The 17,001-nt window shown below is 50.0% G+C and overlaps 2 protein-coding genes across 3 annotated transcripts in view; one reads left to right on the forward strand and one right to left on the reverse strand.

Annotated features, from left to right (window-relative positions):
- Positions 1-17,001, reverse strand: part of LOC147456041 (HAD-superfamily hydrolase, subfamily IG, 5'-nucleotidase) — a 143,746-nt gene that overhangs the window by 15,502 nt on the left and 111,243 nt on the right. The gene's annotated exons all lie outside the window — the stretch shown is intronic.
- Positions 2,792-4,859, forward strand: LOC147456042 (uncharacterized). Its single transcript, XM_086515174.1, has 2 exons — positions 2,792-3,615; positions 4,700-4,859. The coding sequence occupies exons 1-2, from the start codon at positions 2,792-2,794 to the stop codon at positions 4,857-4,859; spliced, it is 984 nt and encodes a 327-aa protein (XP_086371300.1).

The raw sequence follows: 17,001 nt of genomic DNA on the forward strand, positions 1-17,001 counted from the left end.
CACAGTGGGCCTGCTAGCTGCCGTAACAGCCCTGCTTGCTTTCCATGTAGTGCTGCTGTCTACTGTTCGAGTAGCCTCTGCCCACTGCCTTGCTGAGGTCTCGCCTGTAGCAGGCTACAGTGTCACTTTCACAGGACACTCAGTTAGCACGGTTGGTCTGGCCTAGTTCACACTAGTCGGACTCTGGACGGACTCTTTGGGCTTGGCTGGGCAGTGACACGTGGCAGGATACGGACGATGGTCTAGTGGACATCGTGACCAGGTCACCACCACCACTCACTTTGGAGATTGGTTTAGGTGGCTGACATTTATGAGCCGTTGGGTCATTATCATCATCGGCTTCATTTTTGGTCCAGCATCGTCGTCGAGAGAGCGAGTCTTCCACAGAGCACTGCTTCACCATCCCTGCACATCTAAGCCTCGACACCCCCATTTGTACCTGTGAGTCCTGGGCTGGAGCTGAGTGTGCTGCCACGCCAGAGTCTGTACATGGTTCTTTGAGCTAGTCGAGTCCACATGTTCTGGTCCACTGTTGTGTGTGTCTCTATTGTTATCCATTGTTTCTGTGTTTCATTCCGTTTGAGAGAGTTTCCATTTGTTTGAGTGAGATTGTCATGCACATTGCACTGAGGGGCATCCACACTGTAGAGAGCACGACACATTATCCGCGCTACAGGTGCTCTCATTTTGGCGATCACGGTGGGACCTCAATTGAAGTCTCACTCTCTGTTGAGTACAAGTAAAGCAGCTAGCTGGTTTTTCTTCGTCTCGCCTGTGCTGGTCTCGTCCAGTTTCACCCTAGACAGCTTAATCTAGCTGGTCTAGTCTCTCACCTTGCTGGTCCAGTCCTCTCTCGCCCTGGTCCACCCAGTCCTCGTCCTGGTCTAGTCCTCCTCATCCCTGGTCTAGTCCTTCTCGTCCTGGTCCAGGCCAGTTGGTCTAGTCACTCACCTGGTCTAGTAGAGTCTAGTCCACTATTCAACCAGGTGAAGTTCTTCTTGCCCAAAGCTTGGTTGGGGTGGTGGTTACTGCATGACACATACAAGGCGATCATTAGAGCGTCAAAGCGCACTACTGAGCCCCCAAAAGTACTACCACAGACGACGCCAACCTTTGGTACCCAGTAGAAGTATATTAACACCATCACCCATACCTACACATACAGCTCCCTCCATTCCTTCAACTGGTTCTACATCCTCCTCCAGGTCACCTTCTCCGGTAAGGCTCTCCCCCATTTTGTTACAGCAAGCTAGTGAGCAACAGGCTCAGGAGCAAGAGGCCATGGAGGAGCTCACTAGTGTTCTGGCCAAGGTGAACATCAAGTTCCCTACCTTCAAGGGTCTCTCCACAAAGGATGTTGATGACCATGCTCGGACGTTTGTTTCTCTTTGCAGAGGTCGTGGCCTCAATAGAGAAGACGCCTACCTCGTGCTCTTTCCGTCCACCTTGGATGGTCTTGCAGATAAATGGTACAGTCAGTTTGCTCAAAACCACTTTGCTACTTGGACTATGTTAAGACAGCAGTTCTGTGAAGCTTTCCGACCAGGGGATTATCAAGAAAAGATTCTAGATGAGATGGCCAACCTGTTGCTCCAGCCCAAGGGGACATTTGCTGAGCTCATGACCAAAACAAAGTCCCTGGTCGCCAAGCTGCCTCAGCAACCAGGAGAATTTATGGTGAAGAAGTGGGTAGAGAAGGCTCTGCCTAAGACTTCTCAACAAAAGCTCAGAGAAAGTCTCCGTCCTGAAGCCAGTCTGGAGGACTTTGTTGCTGCTGCTACTAGAATAGAGGGAGCTAGGAAGCTGTTCACTGACTCTCCTCAGGTAGAAACTGCCCCTGTACTCGTGGACAGTCCATCAGACCCCTTGACTTTTTTACGCAGGGAACTGGAAGCCCTAAAGCTACAGCGGGCCCTTCAGGAAGAGAGATCCTTCTCTCTTAGACAGGAGAAGCCCCCACATCAAGAGGCTTATGATCAACTTTAAAGAGAGCTAGAAGAGCTCAGGTCTTAGCAGGAGACTATGGCTATGGTATGGTGTAGCTCATGTCGATCTCCAGGGCATCCTTCTCAGGACTGCCCACTTCGAGCTTACTGCCATTTCTACGAGAAGCCTGGCCATGATGACAAAGAGTGCTATTATCTGAAGGGAATGCGGCAACTACAACAGAGCCTCGCCCCCAACCTTCAACAAGGGTTGACACCTACATCCAACATGGTTTCACCCTATGGTCATCAACACCCTATGCCACCTCTGCTGACAACACCTCCTATGCAAGGTATGCACAACAACTTCGCATCTCCCAATTTTTATCATGCTAATGCTCCCTCAACCCCTCAAAGCTTCTACACGTCACCCTCAAACTCCATGCAACAACCACCTCGTCCACCATTCCGTCCCTCGAATCGGCCCATTTTATGTTCCAGATGTGGAGAGTATGGGCATTATCACAGCAAATGCCCTCTGCTAGAAGGCTCTCCTCCGTGCCAACTTTGCCCTGAGGCTCAGGATCACTACACTAAGGATTGTCCAAAACAACGCGCCTCTACCTCTGCAAGCCCAAGTCAGAGCCAACCTGAATTCACCTTTCCCAAGATCAATTTGATAACAGTTAGTACCAACCCCAAGCCACCACTTTCTGCCCATATGATTGCCTCTCAAGACAAGTTGCAGCTGGTAGAGGAGCCAGCTGGTGTCCTTACACGAGCTCAGAGGGCAGCCCTCGACCTCAATCTTCCAGCAGGTACAGCCCTTTTCCTCCCCAATGCCTACACCTCCTCCAGCAGCTGACATGCCATCCCCTAGTGCTAAGAAAGGATCTTTTACTATGCTCTCCGATATTGATGGGGCTTTCTTAGAAGCAGTTGCTGACTTACAAAAGATCAAGGAAACTAAGAAGACACTGATCCCAAGAGAAAAACCTACAGCAGAGACTATATTTAAGAATACCTTTCAGCAAGTGTCATTGTATGACATGCTTCGACTTGATGCAAATTTTCGAAGTGACACCCTTGCCATCATTCAATCTCTGTACCCTGGTGCAGGGTCTAGTGGCGGGCACCTCCCAGTGCAGCCCTCCGAATCCTACAAGATATCCTATCCCGAAGCTTCACTTACTGATTACAGGAGTCCGCGTCTAACCGTTTCTATTATGAGCCGCGAATTCTCAGGGGTCATAGTAGATGGTGGGTCGGGTATCAACCTGATGCCTGAATTCACTATGCTGGCATTGGGTCTCCAGCCCACTAGGCCTGCCCCATTCACAGTGACTTTGGCCGACCAGAGGACTGTCTACCCCTTGGGCATTGTAGAAAAGGTGCCTCTGCAGGTTCAAGATTTCACATTCAGCTTGGATTTTGTGGTGGTTCGCCTTCCCCAGGTAGAAGGCGGCTTCCCATTGCTCATTGGCAGACCATGGCTACGACACACGAAAGCACTACATGATTGGGGAAACGATGCAATGTGGATACGAACCCCTGGCTCCCCAATGCAACCGATTCGCCTTGAAGGCGGAATGGATCCGGTGGTGCATCACAGTTCCCTGTCCATGGAGTCCAATCCCGAACTGGAACAACCTACTCCGTCGGATGGGTCAGATGAAGACCTGCTGGAGTGGTTGGAGGCTACCAAATCTATGCCTTGTTATGGAGTCTCTATTCACTCTTTGCCTGAAGGAACACCCTCTTTAAATGATTCCATAGCAACTCAATCTAATGTGCCACCTGAGTCTATGAAGAAGCATAAAAGCAGTAAGAAATCTCTTCTACAACAGTTCACTCCCCTTCAAACATCAACCCCTTTGGTGTCTGCTTCTCAGACCAGAACAAAGCTCTCCTCTGTGTCTAGCAAACTCCCTTCACCGAACCCGTCCTGCAAGATGAATTCCAAGATCACGATATCTCTCTTGCTCATGATAGCTGCGTGCTCTTTATTTGCACCTTACCCTTCCCATTTCCCCCCTCACCCTCGAGCTAATCCCTCCCCCTCCCCTCGCCCTACCCTCCCCCTCTCCCCCTCGCCCTCGCCCCTACCCTCACCCTCGCCCCCCTTTCCCCCTCGCCCCTCGCCCCTAGCCCCTAGTCCCTTGCCCCTAGCCCCTAGTCCCTGGTCCCTAGTCCCTAGCCCCTAGCCTCTAGTCCCTCGCCCCTAGTCCCTAGCCCCTAGCCCCTCGCCCCTAGTCCCTAGTCCCTAGCCTCTAGTCCCTAGCCCCTCGCCCCTAGCCCCTAGCCCCTGGCCCCTCGCCCCTCGTCCCTAGTCCCTAGCCCCTAGCCCCTCGCCCCTAGCCCCTAGTCCCTTGCCCCTTGCCCCTAGCCCCTAGTCCCTAGTCCCTCGCCCCTAGTCCCTAGTCCCTAGCCTCTAGCCTCTAGTCCCTAGTCCCTAGTCCCTAGTCCCTCGCCCCTCGCCCCTAGTCCCTAGTCCCTAGCCCCTCGCCCCTAGTCCCTAGCCTCTAGCCCCTAGCCCCTAGCCTCTAGTCCCTAGTCCCTCGCCCCTTCCCCCTCGCCCCTGCCCTATCTAATAAACCCAGCCTCAGCAACAACCGCTTCTGCCTCAGCAGATGATTTCTCGTGGCAGAACTGGCCACTACGCTACTCTCAAACGTCTAGGAATGGCTAGGAAGTATCTCTTCAAGGAGCCAATAGCTATGAAATGGTTGGAATGCCTTCGAGCACATCTCATACAAGCTTTATGCCGATTGCAGCTTTGGCATCAGCCTTAGAATCAGCTCCTCCTCAACAACAGAGATTGATGTTGGGCGAGAAGCTTTATCCACTTGTAGATCATTTAGAACAGGATCACGCAGGAAAAGTTACCGGCATGTTATTGGAGATGGATCAGCCAGAAGTTTTACATTTAATTGAATCTCCTGAGGCGCTCAACTTGATTCTTCTATCTTCAGAACCCACAAAGTAGGTATTAGAAACAAGAAACGGGATCATCTTCAGTAGCCTCAAGATCCCTTTGCAACCCAAAAATTCTCGTCAAGGAGTCTGCGTTTCATTCTGCTTCACCATCCCTGCACATCTGAGCCTCGACACCCCCATTTGTACCTGTGAGTCCTGGGCTGGAGCTGAGTGTGCTGCCACGCCAGAGTCTGTACATGGTTCTTTGAGCTAGTCGAGTCCACATGTTCTGGTCCACTGTTGTGTCTCTGTTGTTATCCATTGTTTCTGTGTTTCATTCTGTTTGAGAGAGTTTCCATTTGTTTGAGTGAGATTGTCACGCACATTGCACTGAGGGGCACCCACACTGTAGAGAGCATGACACATTATCCGCGCTACATCGCCCTCGCCCTGTCTGGCCTCGCCCTCGCCACCAAGCCCTCGCCCTGGCTGGCTGCCCTTGCCCTCTCCCAAACCTCGCAATTGAGAGAGAGAGAGAGAGAGAGAGAGAGAGAGAGAGAGAGAGAGAGAGAGAGAGAAATGAAATGTTATATTAACGTCTTCAAAAGGCCAAAGTGACCTATGAGACCTAAAAGTTACAATGTGGTGGATCTGATACAAAGTCCGAGTAACAAAAGTAACAAAATGAAATGAAAATGACAATATGACAAAATGACTAAATGACTACTATGGAATCCTAAACTCCAAGGTGTGAACTAATCAGCTAGCTGGGATAGCTAAAATCACAAGAGATCCAGCATCGGTCCCTCGCGGATCTCATCAATCTCCTCCATGGTCAGTAGTCTGACCGGGCGTCGTGCATGTCGTGCCAAAGTGATCCGAATCCTCTGATACAGCCTCCGTCGGTGCTGTGTAGTCCTCCGTAGTCGCGGGCGTCTGGATCTCCCCACCTCGGTCGCCCGGTCGATCAGTGTCTCTGGCGTGAGGCGGCGAGCTCTACTGTGGTAGTAACTCCTCCGGGTGTCCAGTGTCTGCTCTAAGGAAGTCTGTGATCTATCTCTGAGACTGGCTAGCCTCTCCTCTCATCAGGATCTCTCTGTGTCTGCGCAGCTCGAGCAAAAACAAACCCAAGCATCTCTGATGCTCGTACCGCATGACTTTGGAGAGTGGTCCAAAGCCCTCTCTAAAAAAGCAGTGGAAGCGGCCTCATATCTTGAGTAGATGGGGCAGTGGCATGTGTAGTGCAACTCTGTCTCAGGCTCTATGTCACATAGGGGGCATGTCCTGGCCTCTGCTGGTACTCCGCTAAATCTCCCAGTCTCGATCCGCAGCTGGTGCGAAGATGTGCGTATCTGGCCAATAGCACATTGTACCCCATGAGACAAGTGGGTGTCCATGTACCTGGGCCTCGTCACCAAACTGTCCTCCGTAAGCTGGAGAAGATGCTCTCTGTAGAAAGCCATCTTCGTGCCCAGCTCCTGTGTTGGCTGTATCCATGTCCTCCTGGTGTCTAGCTGAGTCAGGTCCTGGCGGGTGAGCCTTGTGATCTCGGACTGTGTAAGAGTCAGAGAGGGTGCATCCAGTGAGTACTGGAAAGGAGGCAATCTGTCTATGCTGAACCCATGTGCCTGAAACCATGATGTCATCTCCCCATACCAGCATGCTGTATCTCCCTGCATGGCTAACTATCGAGAGGACTCGAGTGCAAGGCGGGCATATCTGTCTCTGGGAAGTTCCCACATGCGGTGTATGAAGGAGACAGATCAGGTGAGCACCTCAACCACTAGTTGGGAGGCAACTAGCTCTGCTCGGACAATGGCACATGGTACTGAAGCCTTGGCTCTAATGAGCCGCGAGATCATAGAGACCAGAGGCTTCTCCATGTCCCCCCATCCATCAGTGCGGCCTGTCCTCCCATGATGATCCAATGAAGGTCCCCAAATCTCAGCTCCATAAAGCAATGCAGAAGCCACCAAAGTGTCAAAGAGCCAGAGCTTCGTCCGAGGCTCCTGAAACTGAACCTGTGAACACATCCTTTCCAATCTACCCAGTGCTACCTGGGCTCTGGTCAATCTAGTCTCTGCTGCCCTCCTCAGTGAAAATGCTGGCACACTAAAAACCACTCCAAGGTAAGTATAAGCATCTATATACTCCACTGTCTCTTGGCTGTATGTGAATGCGGGCGCTGACCTCCTGATCCACTGTGGGGTGGTATTAAATACCATGACCTTGGTTTTACCAAGGTTGACAGACAAACCACTTTCTTGGGCAAACCTATGCAAAGCATCCAAGTGACGTTGCATCCCCTCCGGAGAGTCGGAGATCAACACAATATCATCAGTATATAACAATAGTGGAATCCATGTCCCTTCCAGTTGTGCACCTCTATCACCATCTCTCTCAATGTAGTCAGAAACCTCATCCACATACATACGAAATAGAGTAGGAGAGAGCGGGCAACCCTGCTTCACCCCAATAGTGGAGTGAACCGGTGTGGATAGACCCTCTGAGGTGCGTACATGCCCCACTACTGACCTATAGAATGCCATGACCCCCCAAATGAGCTCTGTGGGTACTCCTATCTGCTGTAATCTGTGCAACAATCTAGCTCTGGGTACTATGTCAAATGCTTTGTGGAAATCCACAAAGCTACAATAGATCCGTCTCCCATGTGATCTACCCTCCTCAATGATGGCTCTGAGTGTCAAGATATGGTCAAGAGTAGAAAAACCCCTCCTGAACGCTGCTTGCCCGGCTACGCGTATCCCCTCCCTCTCTGCCCATCTACTCAACTGCTGCTCAAGAATAGATGCGTACAACCGTGCCAATGTGTGTCCAATCATGATAGTGCGATAATTCCCAAGCTCCATAGGGTCTCCCGACTTGAAGATAGGTACAATAGTAGATAGGCTCCAAGTATCAGGCAGGCCCTCACACATGGCCTGCCTCACACATGGCACGGTTAAACATTGTAGCAGGCTACAGGGTCACTTTCACAAGACACTCAGTTAGTATAGTTGGTCTGGTGTGAACCGTCGGGTCTGGTTCACACTGGACGAACTCTCTTGGGCTGGGCTGGGCAGTGACACGTGGCAGGATACGGACGGTGGTCTAGTGGACATCGTGGCCAGGTCACCACCACCACTCACTTTGGAGATTGGCTTAGGTGGCTGACATTTATGGGCCGTTGGGTCAGTATCATCAGGGGCTTCACAAGATTATCTGGCACGTAGTCGTCTAGAGGAAGTCTTACACAGAGCACTGCTTCACCATCCCTGCACATTTGAGCCTCGACACCCCATTTGTACCTATGAGTCCTGGGCTGGAGCGGAGTGTGCTGCCACGCCAGAGTCTGTACATGGTTCTTTGAGCTAGTTGAGTCCACCTGTTCAGGTCCACTGTTGTGTCTCTGTTGTTATCCATTGTTTCTGTGTTGTTATCCGTTGTTTCTGTGTTTCATTCTGTTTGAGAGAGTTTTCATTTGTTTGAGTGAGATTGTCACGCACATTGCACTGAGGGGCACCCACACTGAAGAGAGCACGACGCATTATCCGCGCTACAGGTGCTCTCATTTTGGCGATCACGGTGGGACCTCAACTGAAGTCTCACTCTGTTGAGTAGCTTGTTTCTTCGCTTCGCCTGTGTAGTCTAAGTCTCTCGCCTTGCTGGTCTGGTCCCCTCTCGCCCTGGTCCAACTTGCCCTCATCTCTGGTCTAGACCCCCTCGACCCTTGTCTAGCTGGTCTAGTCACTTGTCTGGTGTAGACCCTGGTCTAGTCCTCCTCGTCCCTGGTCCAGCTGGTCTAGACACTCGTCTGGTCTAGTAGAGTCTACACCAGTCTTCAGCCAGTTCAAGGTTTTCTTGCCCAAAGCATGGTTGGTTTGGAGGTCACTGTATGACACATACAAGGAGGTCAGTTGAGCGTCAAAGCCCACTACTGAGCCCTCTGAAGTACCATCACAGAAGACGACCTTTGACACCTTGTAGAAATCCTTCAACCTCATCACCTATACCTCCACATATCACATCACCCATTCCTTCATCAGGTTCCCCATCTTCGCGATCACCTTCTCCAGAAAAGCTCTCTCCTATTCTTCTACAACAAGCTATTGTGCAACAGACTCAGCAAGGAATCATGGAGCCACTAGCTAGTGTTTTGGCCAAGGTGAACATCAAGTTCCCTACATTCAAAGGGCTGTCTTCAGAAGATGCTGACGACCATGCAAGAAGATTTGTATCTCTCTGTAGGGGACGTGGGCTGAACAGAGAAGATGCTTACTTGGTACTATTTCCATCCACCCTGGATGGCCTAGCAGATAAATGGTACAGCCAATTTGCAGAGAACCATTCTGCAACTTGGGCAGCCTTAAGACAGCAGTTCTGTGCAACTTTCTGGCCGGGTGACTACCAGGAGAAGGTGTTGGATGAGTTGGCCAACATGGTGCTCAAGCCTGAGGAGACTTTTGCAGAGCTTATGACTAAAACTAAGTCGCTGGTGGCCAAGCTCCCCCAACAACCCGGTGAATTCATGGTTAAAAAGTGGGTGGAGAAGGCGCTTCCCAAAACTTCTCAACAAAAACTCCGAGAGAGTCTCCGACCCGACGCCACTCTCGAGGAGTTCATCGCAGTTGCTACTAGGATAGAGGGGGCTAGGAAGCTGTTCAACAACTCTCCTCACATAGATACTCCCTCTGTGTTCTCGGAAGGTAGTCTTGCTGATCCTTTAACTTCTTTACGCAGGGAACTGGAAGCCCTAAAGTTACAGCGAGCTCTTCAAGAGGACAGGTCCTTCTCTCTTAGACAAGATAAGCCTCCAAATCATGAGGCATTGGAACAGATTAAGCGCAAGCTAGAAGAGCTCAAGTGTCAGCAAGAGACTAAGGCTACGGTTTGGTGTAGCTCATGCCGCTCTCCAGGGCACCCTCCGCAGGAATGCCCCCTTCGGGTTTACTGCCACCTCTGTGAAAAATCTGGACATGAGGACAAGGATTGTTACTACCTAAAGGGATTGCACAAAATACAGCAAAGTCTTGGTCCTTCTCTCCAACAAGGGTTAGCACCATCATCCAACATGGTTTCCCACTACGGCCATCCCAACTACATGCCACCTTTGCTCAATAACCCTGCTGTCCAAGGTATGTCAAGTACTTTCCCGACTCAAAGTTTTTATAATGCTAATGCCACCTCAACCCCTCAGAGCTTCTACACTTCAGCCTCCAACTCCATGCAGCAACCACCTCGTCCCCCGTTTCGTCCTCCCAATCGGCCCATACTCTGCTACAGATGTGGAGAATATGGGCATTATCAGAGCAAATGCCCTCTGCCAGAAGGCTCTTCTCCATGCCAACTTTGCCCTGAGGCTCAGGATCAGTACACTAAGGATTGTCCAAAACAACGCACCTCTACCTCTACGAGCCCAAGTCAGCCAACCTGAATTCACCTTTCCCAAGATCAATTTGATAGCAGTTAGTACCAACCCCAAGCCACCACTCTCTGCCCATATGATTGCCTCTCAAGACAAGTTGCAGCTGGTAGAGGAGCCAGCTGGTGTCCTCACACGAGCTCAGAGGGCAGCCCTCGGCCTCAATCTTCCAGCAGGTACAGCCCTTTCCTCCCCAATGCCTACACCTCCTAGGGCAGCTAACATGCCATCCCCTAGTGCTAAGAAAGGATCTTTTACTATGCTCTCCGATATTGATGGGGCTTTCTTAGAAGCAGTTGTTGACTTACAAAAGATCAAGGAAACTAAGAAGACACTGATCCCAAGAGAAAAACCTACAGCAGAGACTATATTGAAGAATACCTTTCACCAAGTGTCATTGTATGACATGCTTCGACTAGATGCGAGTTTCAGAAGTGACACCCTTGCAGTTATTCAGTCACTTTACCCTCGAGCAGGTCCTAGTGGCGGGCACCTCCCAGTGCGACAGTCAGAGTCCTATATGATATCCAATCCTGCTGCTCCACTCACTGATTATAGAAGCCCTCGCCTTACAGTGTCCGTTTTAGGTCGGCAATTCTCAGGAGTGATAGTGGATGGTGGATCTGGCATCAACCTGATGCCCGAGTTCACTATGTTAGCTCTAGGTCTACAACTTACTCGCCATGCTCCCTTCACAGTGACATTGGCCGACCAGCGGATAGTCTACCCGGTGGGCATAGTGGATAATGTGCCTCTGCAGGTACAAGACTTTACTTTTAACTTGGATTTTGTGGTGGTTCGTCTTCCCCAGGTTGAGGGCGAATTTCCCTTGCTTATTGGAAGACCATGGCTGCGACACAATAAAGCACTCCACGATTGGGGAAATGATGCAATGTGGATACATAATTCTGGCTCCTCGATGCAACCCATTCTCTTAGAAGGTGGTATGGATCCCGTGGTGCAACATAGTTCTTTGTCCTTAGCAGCCAGCCTCGAATTGGAACAGCCTACTCCACCTGACGGGTCAGATGAGGATCTGTTGGAGTGGTTGGATGCTACCAAATCTATGCCCTGTTTTGGAGTTTCGATTCACTCTTTGACTGAAGGTACACCCTCTTCCAATGAGCCACCTGAGCCAGCTCAAAGGTCGAAGGTCACAAAAGCTACTCCTGATGTGCCCTTGGTGGAAGCCTTTGAATTTGGTGAGCCTATGAAGAATCATAGAAACGGGAAGAAATCCCCTAAAAAAGAGTTCAGCCCCCATCAAACATCAGCCCCATTGGTGTCTGCTTCTCCAACCAAAACGAAGCTAACCTCTGTGTCTAGCCAAATCCCTTCACAGAACAGGTCCTGCTTGATGAATTCCCTGCTCCTAATAGTCGTCTTGCTGAGAATAGTTGGCTCTGTCCTCAACCTGCACTTTCAAAATGGTCTGACACAATCTCGCCCCTACCCACCCCTTCTTGCTCTCGCCCCTACCCTCCCCCTCACACTCTCTCGCCCCTACCCTCCCCTACTCGCCCCTTCCCTACCCCCTACTCGCCCCATACCCACCCCTTCTTGCTCTCGTCCCTACCCTCCCCTTCACACTCTCTCGCCCCTACCCTCCCCTACTCGCCCCTACCCTACCCCTACTCGCCCCTACCCACCCCTTCTTGCTCTCGCCCCTACCCTACCCCCTACTCGCCCCTACCCACCCCTTCTTGCTCTCGTCCCTACCCTCCCCCTCACACTCTCTCGCCCCTACCCTCCCCTACCCACCCCCTTCTTGCTACTCGCCCCTACCCTTTCTTGCATAGTCACAAGGGACGCATTCCGGGACGGGGGAACGGGGGACTGGGGACGGGGCTGAAATGGATTTTTAGTGTAAAAAAGAGAGCGGGACGGCAAGTGGGGACGGAAAAGTGGGGACGGGAAGCCCGAAAAAGGGCGTCCCCTGTTACTATGCTTTCTTGCCCTCGCCCCTACCCTACCCTACTCGCCCCTACCCACCCCCTCCCTTCCCCTCGCCCTACCCACCCCCTCTCGCCCCTACCCTACCCTCCCCTCCCCTCCCCACCTCGCCCCTATCTAGCCTTCCCCACCCTTCTCAGACTCAGGAAATTTTTGCCCCAACACCTGCATGATAAGATGGCTCGATGCATTCACTTGGTTGCGTCCTGTTGCTGTGAAGGCATTTCTGTTCTGCCATCATGATGGAGCTACCTATAGCTTAACCCTATTTGCGGTGTTACTCGGGCTTATGGTCATCCCTCCCTGCGAGAAGAGTATTGTTGCAAAAAATGTGGCAAGTTCGTCTGCAACTGCAAGCATGGACCAAGTCATTTTACTATCACTATGGTTAGGGCAGATAATGATGCACTAGAATCAAACTGAGCTTATCTCTTTGCTGTAGAACATCATTTTTTAGCAGTGCAATGTGTTTAAACTCCACTTTTGGGCCTAGAACCTGCTTCATGAAGGATGTACAGATGCAGTACCTAATGGTTTTCTTTCACAGTTTTTTCAGTATTCCTCTCACCGGGACGGTGAGTGGTCTTGTGGAGGGCAACCTGTAGCAGGCTACAGTGTCACTTTCACAAGACACTCAGTTAGTACAGTTGGTCTGGTGTGAACCGTCAGGTCTGGTTCACACTGGACGGACTCTCTTGGGCTGGGCTGGGCAGTGACACGTGGCAGGATACGGACGGTGGTCTAGTGGCGGGCAACCTGTAGCAGGCTACAGTGTCACTTTCACAAGACACTCAGTTAGTACAGTTGGTCTGGTGTGAACCGTCGGGTCTGGTTCACACTGGACGGACTCTCTTGGGCTAGGCTGGGCAGTGACACGTGGCAGGATACGAACGGTGGTCTAGTGGACATCGTGGCCAGGTCACCACCACCACTCACTTTGGAGATTGGCTTAGGTGGCTGACATTTATGGGCCGTTGGGTCATTATCATCAGGGGCTTCACAAGATTATCTGGCACGTAGTCGTCTAGAGGAAGTCTTACACAGAGCACTGCTTCACCTTAAATTCCTTGATACCAGAAATAAAGCTTGGTGAAGTCATGACATAATCCACTGTACTGGCCCCATGCCTGTGCGGGAAGCATGTGAATCCCCCCGATAACGGGAAATTCTCTAGACCATTAAGTATGGCCAAACCATGTATAGTTGCCATCTCCATGAGATGTCTCCCATATTCAGTGTGTTCTTTATCCTGTGAGTTTCTAGTAAGCCCCCTCTGTGATAAATCCACTTCTGCAAGCATTTCCTCAGAAGTATCATAGAATACTGCTTGAGAGTTGGCCGTTCTGGCATTAAAGTCTCCTAAGAGAACGATGTCTCCATCTCTAGAGAACTCCCATATGTCATTATTCAATATGGAGAAAGGGGATTGTCCTTTAGGTGAGGAGTAGACTGAGGTATTCGGAGGGAAGTAGCATATAGCGATGTATAGAAATCTACCTGTCTCGGCTCTCATTCTCACCCACATATACCTTGCTTGCTCATCTTTCTTGATAATCTGTAGTAGTGGTTTCAGCTCCTCTTTAAATAAGACTGCTACTACTCCTGAACCTCGGCTACCCTGTAGAGATCTCTTGTCTGGTCGACTAGCTGTTTCTCATAAATAACCCTTCACATGTGGCATACGCTGTCCCGGTATTTGGTGTGTCTTTGAGTAGAAAACTGTCTCTGTCCCTAAAGCTGTCTTCAAAGGCACCTACATCTAGCCTATATGATCCATTACAATTCCACGCCGCTATCTGTAGCGTCGTCCCATAGGTCTCACACCGTCATGCTGAGCGCTTTTCCAAAACCACTACTTTCCCTCCTCTATAAAAGGCGATTTTCCCCTTTTCTCGTGCAGCCCTGATCTCTGGCATCAACTCTTGCATGTGTGCCACTTGTGCCAATGTAAGGTCATCTCCCAGGAAAATACCGGTTTTCTTAAGAGTTGGCCTCTTCTTTAGAAATTCTTTCCTTATTTCTATATTCGGGAAGCGGAGAATAAGTGCCTTATCCTTTACGTTTCCCTTCTCATCGATTCCTTTCTTGCCCACTCTCCATGCACTCGTGTGAGTGGGCTCTGTGATGCCCATGCGTTGTAGCAGTTCCTTCACTTCTTCATCTACATTCTCTTTGTCTTTGACTCCTGTTACCCGCACATGCAGAGCCCGAGTCTTCCTTTTCTGCTCTTCCTCAATTGTCATATTAATAATGGTGGAGGTAGGTGTGGTCTCGGGCATCTGGGTCTTCCCTTTCTTCGCATCCTCAATCCATTTCTCTGCTTCATCAACCTTTTCTTGTGTCTTAAAGAGACGTTCCGTCCATGAAGATGCCATTTTCGATTTCTGTTCATCTCCTTCCCGTAGAGCTTTCATTTGATCCTTCATGTCCTCAAGCTCCTTGAGCACCGAAGGTTGGTCGTCTCCCTTCTCCTTAGTTGTAGATTTGCAGGCCGCAAGTTCTCCTTTTAGCTCCTCGATTATTGCATCTTTTTCCCTCATGTGCTTTTCCATATTTGTTCTCCATGCTTCGAAACTTGCTACTGCCTCATCGAGTTTCTTTTGCATAACGCATTCTGTTACATTTACTTCGGCCTTGATTAGGTTTCGTAATTCTGTTTTCAAGATCTGAATCTCCTCATTTTGTATCCCCCGGGTCTCTCCCCTTAGTTCTCTCATCATGTCTCCATACATGGAGTTCCTGTAGCTCTCCGCGCTCGCGTGCATTTCCTTCCTGATGTCATCTCTCATGTAGTTTAGCTCTGATTTGAGCATCATCTGGACCTTCTCCATCATTAGTTCATCATGTATCTTGGACGTTTTCCCTTCTCGTAATGATCCTGGTGATAGTACAGTATCTCTGTTTCTCCGCTTAAATGTGGCTGTTGTTTTTTTTGGGGTGGTGTAGCTATCTACACCCGGCCCTTCCTCTTCGGTAAGCGGATCCATCGAACCCGCCCCGCAAATGTGGGGTAGGGTACTAAGGTAAGGGACCGAGAATGAGGCAAACTTTAAAAGTGTATTTTAAAGCTTAAAAGCCTTTGAACTTTAAGAGTTTATTTCAAGGCTTAGAAAACCTTTAAACTTTAACCTAGAAAATGTAAGACCTTCTACGCGTAGGTAAAGGAGGGCTGCCGAGGACCTTCTACGCGTAGGTAAAGGAGAGGTGCCGAGGACATTCTACGCGTAGGGAATCACGGAGTACCGCGTCTCCTGCGTGAGCCCGCTGCCTCACTGCCTCACTGAGAGAGAGAGAGAGAGAGAGAGAGAGTGAGAGTCCTCGCGATGGGGCCGCAGCAGCTCCTCGCCATGGGGCTGCCTGCATGGACGTCCTGCTGTAATGCTCCCTCCCCAAACCGCGCGCGCTGCCTGCTGAGAGAGAGAGAGAGAGAGAGAGAGAGAGAGAGACCTCCTTTGGCGATGGCTACCTTCTGATCACACACCCTTGGGCTGAAACTGTACAACGGCTGTATGCGCTTATTGTGTGCTGGTCTGCAGCCCAAGCCAGGTCACTCACTGTTTGCAGACGAGAGAGAGAGAGAGAGAGAGAGAGAGAGAGAGAGAGAGAGAGAGAGACCTGCGCTCTGCTTGGCACCTCTGCTCTGCGCGCCCTCTGTTTGCAAACGAGAGAGAGACGTTTGCTAAACCAGTTAAGAGTTTTCCCGCACAACAGTCCTTATTGCTCCCTAGATTGGCTCTTACATTAATGTGTGGCCATGCATAATCTTCTAGAGAGAGAGAGAGAGAGAGAGAGAGAGAGAAGACATGCGTATAAGACAGGGTGAGGGACTCCTAATTGTTTAAGGTAAGAAGCATTAATTTATGAAAATAGACACCCAAGCAAGCCGCAAGAGAATACAAATCCAAAGCATTCATGCTCATCCATATATCAGAGTGATCATTATGAGGCATAAACATAGAGTCATCAACATAGGCTTGTCCAGCGAAATGAGAAATTGATTCATGTGATTGATCTGTAGCAATGAAAGGATCAATCTAAAGTAACATATACCTAGATGAATCCAGGAAGAGCCCAAATTCACCTATGAAGGAAAGTGCAACTATAGACTCATGGTAGTCACCCATAAGACAACATAACCATGCATAGTATTTACCAAATACTACATCCCCACTAGTGTCATCAATGCCCAAAAGTAATAGTAATAATAGATGGGATACAATTGCATGCAATTGTGCATTTAGAAGACACCTTTGACACACCGAACGTCAAGTGACAAGCATCAGTAAGGTCACCATCAATAATGCCTCTAGCCATGCTCTGATGATACGACCAATAAACCACATTCCACATATGAGGACCAAATCTCAGCTTGAACAGAATCAAAGGCACATGAGGAGTAAACATCAGTATTTGGAAAATGCTGATAGGAGAAGGTCCAATAGAACTCAGGTAAAGGAAAGCCCCAGCACTGAGACTAGGGATCAGAGGCCTAGGTAGGTGAAGAAACAAAGGTTGTAGGGTTGACAAAGAGGCACCACATGACAGAGACAGACTGGACATCTAATATAGGTTGAAGCAGGGTTGATCGTAGCCAAGACCATGCAAGCATGCTGGATAAAGTGATTATGAAAATGAAGTATTAATCAGCTTTTTTAGGTGCTCCAGTGCTGGGATGCATGAGACACAAATGACACCTGTAGCCAATGATGCCCATATACATGCAGTCGTCAGTATGTAGGTTGGCTCAAATTCTAGAGGCCATCCCATCATAGACGCTGGAGAAAC

This window comes from Adiantum capillus-veneris, chromosome 6 (genome assembly GCF_014529385.1).
Source record: "Adiantum capillus-veneris isolate H3 chromosome 6, ASM1452938v2, whole genome shotgun sequence".
NCBI classification, from domain to species: Eukaryota; Viridiplantae; Streptophyta; class Polypodiopsida; order Polypodiales; family Pteridaceae; genus Adiantum; species Adiantum capillus-veneris.